The sequence below is a fragment of the Pleurodeles waltl genome, chromosome 10 (genome assembly GCF_031143425.1).
Source record: "Pleurodeles waltl isolate 20211129_DDA chromosome 10, aPleWal1.hap1.20221129, whole genome shotgun sequence".
NCBI classification, from domain to species: domain Eukaryota; kingdom Metazoa; phylum Chordata; class Amphibia; order Caudata; family Salamandridae; genus Pleurodeles; species Pleurodeles waltl.
The window spans coordinates 427,935,096-427,947,540 of NC_090449.1; the positions used below are offsets into that span (position 1 = coordinate 427,935,096).

At 44.2% G+C, this 12,445-nt stretch overlaps 1 protein-coding gene across 9 annotated transcripts in view; it reads right to left on the reverse strand.

Annotated features, from left to right (window-relative positions):
• Positions 1-12,122, reverse strand: part of HMOX2 (heme oxygenase 2) — an 815,387-nt gene extending 803,265 nt beyond the window's left edge. For 6 of the 9 annotated variants that reach the window (XM_069210685.1, XM_069210690.1, XM_069210689.1 and 3 more), the window contains exon 1: positions 11,982-12,091. Coding sequence is in view for 1 of the 9 variants with exons in the window: in XM_069210683.1 (XP_069066784.1) it covers positions 11,226-11,245 (20 nt within the window). In the remaining 8 variants the exon portion in view is untranslated. Of the gene's footprint in view, positions 1-11,225; positions 11,255-11,981 lie in introns of those variants that run through there. The other 3 variants (XM_069210692.1, XM_069210691.1, XM_069210683.1) reach the window with 3 other exon arrangements.
• Between the last annotated feature and the right edge of the window lie 323 nt (positions 12,123-12,445).

The following is a 12,445-nucleotide window of genomic DNA, read 5'->3' on the forward strand; positions in this document are numbered from 1 at the left end:
AAAGGGCATCTCAATTTTTAGAACTATTTTTCGCTTTTTGTTCTCCTGGTTTATGACATTCTAACGTCACACATAAAAGGACATGGCCTCAACATTACCAGCTCTTCTTCACCGCATGTTTTTATTCAATTCCTTTAGTGTTTGCACTAACTGATTATATTGGCACTCATTTTCCCTGGCACTTGAGGGGACATCTCTCCATTAGCTCATTCTCCTACTACAGCTGTAATATACTGGAGTAAGGTGACCCCAGATGCTTTAGCTTTTTGCTTCTTGCCACATCACTTTCATTGAAGATAATCTGGTGTGTTCATCATCTAATTTTCATGCTAGTCTTACAAAGGTCCTTAACCTAGTGGTCCCATCATATAACTAGAGCAAAAATAGAAAAGCTCAGAAACCCTAGTTCTTGGCTGACCTCTGTTGGGGTTGAGACCATGAACTGCAGCATCAAGTTCACCATAGCCAGCCCTAATGTTCTTTATCACCCCATCCCCAGCACACACTAATCAGGAGTGTACAGCAAGGCCATTCTATGAATTGGAGTGACACCTACAGTGTGGGTCTGTGGTTGAAAGGGCAAACCATGTGCAACTTTCTTTAGAAGAGCATCTTTTCCCTCACTCTGGGCTGTAAGAAGACCAACAGTGATGGCAACAAAGTGAATGTAGTTGAAGGACACGCCTTTTTACCCATTATCTGCTATGAAGACCAGCCTATCGACTAGGTTTTCAAATTTGTCTGTTGGTCTTCTACAACTATGTCCTTTGCTCAGCCATGTGAGAAATGGATGCTCAGAGAGTGAATTTGTCCAGGTAAGTGGAAGAAGAGTATGGAGCACGTGGCCTTGGTCACATGGATTTTTGTAACATAATAAGTGGAAATTAAAGTTCTACCCAAGACGGAGGCTCAGGCAGAGCCCAGATAGCTGCAGTGAACCAGAAAACTCTTTCAGGCACTGTAGGGAGTATTGCAGTGGGCCATGCTATAGAGTATTTAGCAGAGAAGACAGTGTGTCTCTCTGAGGGTAGGGAGTTTCCCCCCTGTCCCTTCGTTCCAGCCCACTCATAGATTGACAGACAGCAAACTGAGATAGCTGGCATCTCTTTTGTGCCCTTCTTGTGGGCTTCTCCTGAGAGGAGGCTCCATGCTCCATCCACCTTCCTAGTCGAAATGTGGACAAAGACAATGAATGGCAGTCCTTAGAAAAGGTTCTTCCATGGGACGGCTCAAAAAGATGATCTCGTAGCACAGAACCATTCTGAATAGAATATGTGCATCTCCCTATCAACCACATTCGACCCCAACCCGGCATCTGATGCATCATTCCATACTGTGGTGCAACAGTATGCTTAGAAACTCAGTTTTTTTTAAAGGGGTGTTCAGAAATCCCTAAGGCAAAACACAAATGTTTCTAATCACGGTTTCTAAGATTTTTACTGGATTTGGGGGCGGGGGGATTCTTAATGGCTCCTTGCCCACTGCTCAGGAGTATACAGACTAATAGGGACAGTGTCCTACCTCTTGAATGCCTCTGCTGGGATGGAAAAGTCCTCTGCACGGTAAAGACGTGTACCCGTGCCCGAGTGCCCAACTGTTGTCTGGATCCTACTGCTGATTTTTTGGTCATAGACAAACACAGATCGTGTGTGTGCCATGACATAGGTCTGTCTTGCGGATTGCAGTCTTGTTGGACTGAGAAGGGCACCCAAAGTGCTACATTCAGTGGTGGTAACATATTGTGTAGTGATCAGTAGTCGTGAACAGGACATTTTTACCCTCCGTCACTGGAGGGAGGCATTTAGGCTCGCTCAACTTTTTTAAAGTTCTGCTGCTGTGAGCTTAACTCACTCAAAGCCTACATCAGGTAGACGTGGAGTGCTAGGAATAATGATGCTGTACTGGTTGAATGTGTGCCTGGGAAGGGCACAGTACAGGGATAGAGCAGTACATGGGAGACTGGTGCATTTGCTGAGAGTATGTACGTCTGTAATGTATGAAATGAAAGATGTAGTGCTGTGTGGTGCATACACAATCAGAGCATGTGCTGCGCACATGTGTACTTGCAGTAAGTGCTACACATGAAGGATGAAGGGCTATGCAGCACAACCTGGTTGAATATAGAAAAGCTTCAGTGTTAAACAGTGCACACAGACAGTGTGTGCCGAATGCATATGGACATGTAAGGGTACAATGCATAGAGGTAATACTGCTGAACAGTAACTGTAAATGTACACAGAGTAAATGTGCCAGCAATGTACATCACATGGAGGACCTTGGGTTCCCTGTTTGGAAGCCTAGGCCAGCCTAGTGAAGACTTAGGAGATAAATCCCCAGACAGATGGGTTGTGCTGTGAGTTGGGTGCGACACACACTGGAGGGAAAAGGAAGAGACTACCTTTAAACTTCAAAAGACTACTCTTTGATTTAGTGATAGATCACAAGGAAGGGGCCTGGACACATCTAAGGAGAAGAGATGGGGCCAGTAAGTGAATCCTAAAGAGTAGGGGTGGATTAACCTTGTGATGCACATCACTGTGGCTAACATCCAGGTATGAACTCTGGTCACCCCCATGAATTATGTTGTAGGGCAATCAGCTTCAGATTCTTGCCTACTATGACAAACATCTTTCATGAGGAAGGAAGCAACAGAAAAGTGTCCTCTGGAAAAGAAGCAAAACCCCTAAAAAAAAAAAAAAAAAAAAAAAAAAAAAACACACACAACTTAACTCTGCCCTAAATTACATTTGGTACCTGGAAAAGGACAATAAGAAGGGGAGGTTGAGTCCCCAAAAATGTGTCACCAGCCAAGCAGTCAGCTGGGCTGTGCGAGAAGGGTAAGCTCTAGAACACTTCTGTTTGTGACCAGGACTGGGGGGCAAAGGCCTGCTGGTCTCTGTACTGGGTAAGGGGACACCACTCAGGGAAACCAAGATCACCTGCTCTGGAGCCTGGTGCACTAGCCCCCGCCAGCTTGCCAAGATCAGTGTCCCATGAGGAAGAGGAGAAGGTTGGAAACAGTTAAGGTCAATGGGTAGCCCTACTGTAAGGGCTCCCTATGCGAGGTGTGAGGATTTGGCTGAGTACAAATCAGGCTGTACCCATAAGCACGATTGTTCTCAGTGACCCCCCACATGCCAGGAGAGGGATACCATAGACTGAGCCGAGCGTTGAACGATAAGCGGGTCGCTAAGCCCATACTGTCATGCTGTGGTGAACCCATATGCCAGAGGGAGCCACCAGTAAAAGTTACTACTTTGAGGAGAGCCAAGATTAGTGACTGTCTGGGCCAGGGTGCTTGTGCTGGAAGAACGTGTGCCCGTATTCCAACGTACTGTAGCAAACTCTTCTGCCAGGAGGGACTGCAGGTGCCAATACTGCCACAGGATTCGAGCCACTGTCCAAAAGATAGACTGAGGCTACAAGCGGTAGGTTGGACCAATCCTGCGAGGAAATTGCCACAACTCACCACTGAGGACTGCCAGAGATGCCATGGATGATGTCTTAGCCACACTGGCTCCAGTCTGGAGTTGAAGTTACGATTCACGTCCCAAAACCTGTAGGGTAAAAGCCAACTAACCTTGTCTTCACAAGCTGGGAGATGCTCCGACAGAGCCCGCAGACAGTGCTTTGCCTGACAACCACTAGAACCCAAACCAAAGGAATTGTGTTATTGTTTGTGAGCTCCCCCACCCAGAGCCTTAACTGCTCGACCATGGCTACCACTGAGCGTCAAGTGCAGAAGGGGTACATGGCACAACTGAGCAGGAGCCATACTAAATCGGGCCATGGAACATCAGGAGTAAAAGGTCTCAACAACCGCAGTTAGGCCCAGTAACACCTGCTTAGCCTGAGGCCCCCACCAATCATTTGGAGGGCACTACCTTTCTTACAATCCTTTTCAAATGCACAACACACCAAGCGCCTTCATTATGTACCGCACAGTAATCCAGCACCAGCTTCACCAAAATGCTTAGCCTACATTGACATCAATGGGGTCACAACCCCAAACATCTAGTGTCACCCAGTCTACGGGGTTAATGGGGTGACAGGTACACCTGAAGCAACAAGCTCTCACAAAAATGATGTACATTGTGCCTCCTGAAAAATTCAGACAGCTTCCTCAGGCATGCAATCTAGAGTCAGACCTCAAAGCTCCAACTTCCTGGTTTCAAGAGGCACCTCCTGCATTTGTGCGGTTGACCAAGCGAGCCCTGTCCAGCTCTATTGTCTGCATCTAATAATGAGGCAATGAAGCCTCCTTAAATCTGAGGCACATGAAAAAAGTATCCACAAGTGGACAAAACTAAATTGGGAACAAATTTTAAAGGAACTGGCACGTCTCTAAAGCGGGATGGACATCAGGAGGGTAGAACTGATCAGGCGGAGTAGTACTTTGAGCTTGAGATGCAGGGCTGACAGAAGCAGGAGTAGGACTGCCATCAAGATGGCTAGTGCTTTCAGCAGGAGGTGTTATGATTATCAGCAGGCGTAATGGGGCTCTCTACAGGTGGAGTATGGATGTCAGCAGGAGCCGTGGGGCTGCCAGGAGGAGTAGGATTATCATGAGCTGGAGGTGTAGGACTGTCAGCAGGGAAAGTATGGATGGAAAGCCATTGAGTGGGTGAATACTATAAATAGAATTGATATCTAAAAAGACCAGCAAAGAAGTTGGAAGAATGGTTTATGTGTTAAAGTTCCCCACTTGAAGTGCTAACTTGAAGAAAATCATACTGAGATACTGGCCCATGTTCAAACTGAGGATGATTTTAAAGGAATTTTGCATACAAAATGTCGAAGAATTTGAAAGAATTGTTGGCAGTTCAGAGGGATACTCAGGTACCTTAACACACAAAGGGACTTTGCTGTGTTTAAACTGCAGAAACTGCAATAACGTCATTAGAGGTGCAAACATCATGCATCCATGGAAGGATACTCACATCAAATTAAAGACAACAGCCACCTGTGAGAACAAGAACGCAGTTCATTTGGTAAAATGCCCATGTGGACTGATATACGTAGGCAAAACGGAACGGAAAATAAAAATTAGAATAACTGAATATAAAAGCAACATCCGAACCAGGAAAGAAACAATCGACGGACGTACATTTCCACACATTAGGTCACAGCATCAGCCAATTAGGTTACATGGTGTAGGAGACTGTCATGATGCAGGGGATTGACAACAGAAAATTCTTACTGCAAAGGGAAGCGTTTTGGATACAAAAACTTAACACTCTGATCCCTTGAGACCGTTTTGAATTGAGTTGTTTCTTTGAATTAACTCTAAGATGCATGTTTTGTTTAATAACTACCTCCATCAGCTGTTGTGATGTATATAACCAGGTGCCCTTATGGCAATTTAAACATAAGTTTAACAGCTGCCTTTTGAGATACTTGCATTCTTTTCAACTCACCAGTTGCATTTTTAAAGTTATTAGTTGCATTGTATATAACCAGATGCCCTGACGTTATTTCTTTCATCATGTTGGTTTTTAAATAAATATTTTTAGCATGTTTGCTTGTGGCGAGGTTCAGCATTTGTATAAACAACTGAATAGAAATCCTATGTAAATCACCTTTACAAGATGGGGCACATTTTTAATAGGGCTCATTAGGTAGACTCCATCATCTCTTTTTATGGTGTTTGTACTATTTAAAACAGAAAAACACGGCGGCCGCGCCAGACGCCGAGAAGTTGTAATAAGCATGCATTCACATACTTAGGTAAGCATATTATTTCAAAGAGGTGACATTGTAGTTTTAAATCTAGTCACTAATAGGTTGCATAAACTTTAGAGCTGCAGGAGTCATGTTAACCCCTTTGCTGCCAGACCTTTTCCCTCTAAGGTGAGGTGCCAGGCCTTTTTTTTTTTCTATTTCGGGCAGCTCGCGCTTAGGCCCTCATATCTTTTTGTCCACATAAGCTACCATGCAACCTTTTTTTCCAAAATCCTAGGGATTCTAGGAGGTACCCAGAGTTTGCGGGTTCCCCTGAAGGACACCAAGAAATTAGCCAAAATACAGCAAAAGCTTTGTTAAAAAAAAAAAAAAAAATACAGGAAAAAAAGGGCTGCAGAAGAAGGCTTGTGTTTTTTTCCCTGAAAATGTCAACAACAAAGGGTTTGCCGTACTGAAACCACTATCTTCCCAGCAACAGGCAGACTTGAATCAGAAAACCATCTTTTTCAACACAATTTTGGCATTTTACTGGGACATACCCCATGTTTACTATATTTTGTGCTTTTAGCCTCCTTCCAGTTAGTGATAGAAATGGGTGTGAAACCAATGCTGGATCCCAAAAAGCTAAACATTGTTGAAAAGTAGACAAAATTCTGAATTCCGCAAGGGGTCATTTGTGTAGATCCTACAAGGTTTTCCAGCCATTTTTCTCCACGTTTTACTCTAACATTTCCTGCGATGTCAGATTTTTTAAAGCAATATACCGTTACCTCTGCTGGACTCTTCTGGTTGCGGGGATATATAGGGATTATAGGTTCATCAAGAACCCTAAGTACCCAGAGCCAATAAATGAGCTGCACCTTGCAATGGGTTTTCATTCTATACCGGGTATCCAGCAATTCATTTGGTGAAATATAACAAGTGAAAAATTAGGTGTCAAGGAAACCTTTGTATTTCCAAAATGGGCACAAGATGAGGTGTTGAGAAGCAGTGGTTATTTGCACATCTCTGAATTCCGGGGTCCCCATAATAGCATGTGAATTACAGTGCATTTCTCAAATAGACGTCGTTTTTACACACTGTCTTACATTTGGAAGGAGAAATTGTTGAGAAAACACTTGTTCTATTCTGTGTTCCCCCAAATCTCCAGATAAAAACGGTACCTCACTTGTGTGGGTATGCCTAGTGCCTGCGACAGGAAACGCAACATGGACACATCACAATTTTACACTGAAGTCTGACGTGTTTTTTGCAAAGTGCCTAGCTGTGGATTTTGGCCTCTAGCTCAGCCTGCACCTAGGTAAACCGACCAAACTTGTGCATTTTTTTAAATTAGCCACCTAGTAGAATCCAGGATGGGGTGACATGTGGGGCTCTCACCAGGTTCTCTTACCCAGAATCCTTTGCAAACCTCAAAATTTGGCCAAAAAAAATAAAATAAAAAAATCACTTTTTCCTCACATTTCGATAATAGAAAGTTCTGGAATCTAAGAGGAGCCACACAATTCCTTCCACCCATCATTCCCACAAGTCTCCCGATAAAAATGGTACCTCACTTGTTTGGGAAGGCCTAGTGCCCGCGAAAAGAAATGCCCCAAAACACTATGGGGACACATCAAAATGATCAAATACAAAACTACCAGTTTTTGCGGGGGTATAAAAATGGTGCGGGTGCATATGAAGCCCACCACCCTGGATTCACCCAGATGTTTAGTTTTCAGATGTGTGTAGGTCTTGTGGATTTTTCTACATGGCAGCGTCCCAAAGTACAAAAAGTGCAGCCCTCACCATTCCAAGTGGGACCATTTTTAAAGTTAAACAAGCTCTTGTGGCCCAAATGTAAAACCAAAACCCAAAATAATCAAATGCCCTCTTGCTTGCCGTGGGATAAGATGTTTTAGTGTGTGGGGGGAGAGCTGAAAGACTGTTACCCCATTCAGTTGGGGTGGGGGCATAACCATCCCCATACTGGTTGGTAGCCACCACCCCACTTTTTTTTTTTTATTATCTGGCATCTAGTAGGCTTTCTGCCCCCTAGGGGCGTGGATCGTGGGTAATTGCCCCATCTGCCCACCAGAAACAACTTTGGCCCCATTTATTTGGGGTGGGGATATGGCCATACCCCCACCCTCTTTTTTGGAAAAAAGAAAAATCTTCCCTAGTCTCTGGTGGGGTTTCTGCCCCTCTTGGAGCAGATAGGCCTTCCAAAAATAGGCATATCTGCCCCAAAGAGGGGCCAATATGGCCAACAGTAATGTGCTCCCATATGAACTGACCCTTGCCCAAGGAGCTGTCCCCCACCAAACAACACACACACATACACACACACCAATCCCTGGTGCTGAAGTGATTTCTGCCCACCGCAGGGGCAGATCGGCCTAACAGAAACAGGTGAATCTGCCCCCAAGGCGGGCAGAAATGGCCTAAAATAAAATTGCCCCCCAAGGAAGCGACCTTTGACTAAGGGGTCGCTCTTCATCTGTAAAAAAAAAAAAAAAAAAGAATACATTAAAAAGCCCTGTTGCCTAGTGGTTTCTGCCCCCCAAATAGCCTAAAATAAATTTGCGCCTCAGGGGAGCAACCCTTGCCTAAGGGGTCACTCCCCATCTGTACAAATTATTATTATTATTTTTTTAAATCCCTGGTGCCTAGTGGTTTCCACCCCCCCCCCCCCCCCCCAACAGGGGACAGATCAGCCTAATTAAAATAGGCCGATCTGCCCCCAAGAGAGGCAGAAATGGCCTAAAATAAATTAGTCCCCCCCGCCCCCCAGAGTGACCTTTGCCTAAGAGGTCGCTCCCCTTGCATGAAATTGACATCCAAATAAAATATCCCTGGTGTCTAGTGGTTTCTGCCCCCCTTCGGGCAGATTGGTCTAAGAAAAACAGGCCAATCTGCCCCCAAGGGGAACAAAAATGGCCTAAATACAATTTGCCCCCAGAGGAGCGACCCTTGCCTAAGGGTCGCTCCCCACATCTAAAACAATTTAAGAAATAATGACCCCTGGTGTCTAGTGGCTTCTGCACCCCTCCCCGCCCACCCACAAGGGGACAGATAGGCCAAATTTAAATAGGCCGATCTGCCCCCTGGGAAGGTGGGGGGGCAAGAAAAGGCCTAATAATTAAATGCCCCCCAGGGGAGGGTCCCTTGCCCAAGGAGTCGCTCCCCTTCATTATAAACATTTAAAAAAAGAATTCCCTGGGCATTTCTGCAGCCCAATCACTTCACAATTGGGCTGCAGAAATGCTTACAGAGACATGAAAGGAAAGGCATGGCCTTTCCTCTTGTGCCTCTGCCTGCCCCTGCCTCGCGGTCGGAAGAGGACTGCTTAGCATTTCTCTTCCGGATTGCGCTGGAAGCACAGACCTCAGAGTGGGTGAGGGAGGATGGTCGGGGAGTAAGGGGAAGCGATTCCCCTTCCATGACCGGGCGATGGGGGTGGGAGGCCAGGTGAAAGACATGCTGGTCTTGTCATTAGCACATGATAGTTGCATGAACTTCATTGCTGCAAGAGTCACGCTACTCTGTTAAAGTGAGAGTTTCCTTTGATTCATTTGGCTGCTTGAGTCACATCGTAATTGTAGGATGGACACAACTGGTTGTGTGAAAATAGTCACTACTTTTTTTTGAGGGGGGGGGAAATCAACAAAAAAAAGTCTAAAAGAAAAGGAATATTGTTGGTAAAAATAACAAGTCTCGGTTTAAGAAACTGTTGAATTTGCTAATGCTAAAAACTAATGTACACCTGTTAATATATCGGAACAGTCGATGTTGATGCACACCACGATATATTCATACATAACAACGAAGTGGCATCACCACTATTAGATTATCCTGTTGTGAACTCTCCACCAACCCCGGCACAAACATAAGTGTTCAGGCCGGCTATGAGACCTAGGCCTGAAGTTACTGACTGACAGGTAACAGGTGGGGTGACATGTAGCCGGCAGACAAACACGCAAACAGGAAACTTAGATCAAATCCCACCAACAGGTGCAACAACATCACAATGGTCCCATGAGATTGGCCCAATAAAACACACATGGCAGAGGGATGCGTGCATTTCCAAAAGTACCATTAAGTTAGATGCCATATGTAGTTAGGAACACCTAACCAATCAGAACACGGCAACATGCAGTGACCTAGCGCCCCTCAGGCTGGTCATCTGAACACATTTTCATTGGCCCACATTGCTTCCATGCAAGGTCGAGGCCCACCTGCATTTGTTATAAGGAACTTATTTATGACTCCATATCAACTGTTTGCATTCGTAACCAAGAAAGGAATGTTTTGATTATTTTACGGCACTTACAGAAAAGTATAAAACTCCACTCTAAAATGATGTACATTGAGAGAGTCGTCAGACCCCGGTTCTGTAACTGCTCTCCCGGCCATAATGTTTAAGTAAAACGAACCATTCCTGTTAAGCCAAACGCCTCCGGTCTTATTTTTTTTATTTTATTTTTTTTATAAAGTAATTCACATTCGCGCAACACACCTACAAAATGATGCAGCACCAGCGCACGCGTCATTTTGTAGGCAAACAAGAGTTGTTAGCTTTAATAAAATCAACAGCTTATCAAGTCTAGACCTGTTGACTTTTCCAACTTTTTTTCCTGTGACACTGCACCACGGCCATGTCATCAAGCCTATTTAAAAATAATAATAATACTAATAATATGATCTGATTATTAGAATAAAGAAAAAAGGTGTTCCGGAAAACAAAGTTTTAAGTAGAAAGTGGGTCAGGGGAGGGTTTGAAGCCAGCTGGAGGGCATGGAGAAGTACATTGACAAGAAGGAAGATTGCAAGAAGCTGCTGGGAGAAGATGAGAGCAATAGAGTAAAATGGGAGCCATTTGAGGGAGGGGAGTTAGAAGCACACAGGGGAGAGTCACCTGAGCCACAGGGGTGTAACAAAAGCACACTGTGCTTGGCAACAGCATGCCACGTGTGAGGGAGGGGGGTCTGGATAGAAGCATCTAAGTGAGGTAGAAAACAGCAAGCACTCATACAGTGCTTAGTGAAAAGGATATAAATAGCTCCCAAAAAGCAACCACAGGTAGAAGCAGTGGTCAAATCACATAAAAAAGCATGAGAAACTGTGGTCCTGACTGTAGCAGTACAGGGTTTGAGATGCTGCTCAAAAAGAACAAAATAATATTTTTTGTTGGCCTTTTACCCACAGGTAACTACATACAAAATACAATGCACAAACCTTAAATTCAAAATAAACGCAACTTGATTTTATCTATGGGAAATACATTTTTTTCTAGTAAGTAAGCTTAGTTTGAGATGTCTAGTATAAACAGGCGGTCACTGATTTGAATCCTGGTCCTGCACTGGAGAAATAAATGACATGACTTTACAGTGTTAAGAGGTCCGAGCCTGTAATAGAAAGCACTGTAAACATGTCATCAGTATAAATAATATATTACACACAATATAAGTTCCCAGACAGTGTAAACAGGCTGTTGCAAAACAGACTGTTAAAATGTTTCAAATGCTTTCAAAAGTTATGTTTTTAGTAAGACGGTACCATACCTGGTGTAAACCTTTTTCATAGGTGTCCACTAAAAATACAAATATCAGATGCTACTAATTAAAACCTTATTGAAGTCCAAGCAGCATTTAAATTTACAAAAATTAACAAACTACACACATTTACATTTCTTTCAGGTACCAAGCACCTTCTCGAGAGAAGGCTTGTTTCTTCTGCCTTTTCTCCCTTCACAGTAGAGGAGACTCTTCTCCTCCTTCAACCTGCAGGAACTCAACTATTTCAGGAACTTTTTAAATAAGATGTATGAGAACTGTTTTGGTCAAATAAAGCTTGGAAATGTCGTCCCCCATGGTGGAAGTATATAAGACCCAATCAGAGAGATATTAAAGAGGCTCTGCTCCCCAGAAGGGAAAAGGGCATGACAGAAGGGCTGAAACAAATCAAGCCTCCGAACAGAACGTAACCAAATGCGAGTGACGAAAAACCATGCCAATGGTAAATAAACATTAGGTAATAAGTGGAATGTACTGCTAGTCCAGCTTTCACAATGTCCCCAATATGTCTTTGCAACTAAACTGCTAAGCTGTCTGGCAGGCTGTGACCTAAAAGGAACGCGCAGCAAAATCCATTATTTCCTGATCTGGTATGACCTTCAAATTAGTGAGACCATGCGCAGATTCTCCATGATAAATTCAGCCACCATACTAGTGTTCACGACCACCCGCTTCTCTGTCACGCAAAGGTTCAAGTTGAACCTACAGCGCCTTAACTAGCATGCCAACCAGTCAACTACTTACACGATCCGTCAGTGAATTCAACCTAGCATTCTTTGCTCATCGTTTAGCTATCATTAATCTCTAATGTTAGAGCTTCCGGGTCACAAAACAACCAATCCTGTATCTGAACGTTCTGTGGGACCAGTCCGAGTGGGCGGTACTACTAAGGAGTAAAATGACCTAGGATTGGAGCATACGTGGTACCTCGGGTAAGCCAATCCTATAGTTTTTTAGAGAATTACGACTTGTTTGTTGGTCGTGGCTTCGTACAGTGTAATTTCAAACAAGCATTGGCCCAGCCAATATGTTTCTCCTATGAGTGAGCTATTGGCAATCGGATGGGAGTGGAGAGCAGGACAGTAAAAAAAAAAAAAGGCCGTGACACCGGCTGCCTCATAGCGCTTTTTTCCTTTCTGTCTTTTGGGCGGTGCAATAATAAACAGGTGTGGGTGGGGTTGGGTTGGGTCGGGAAGGAATAAAACATT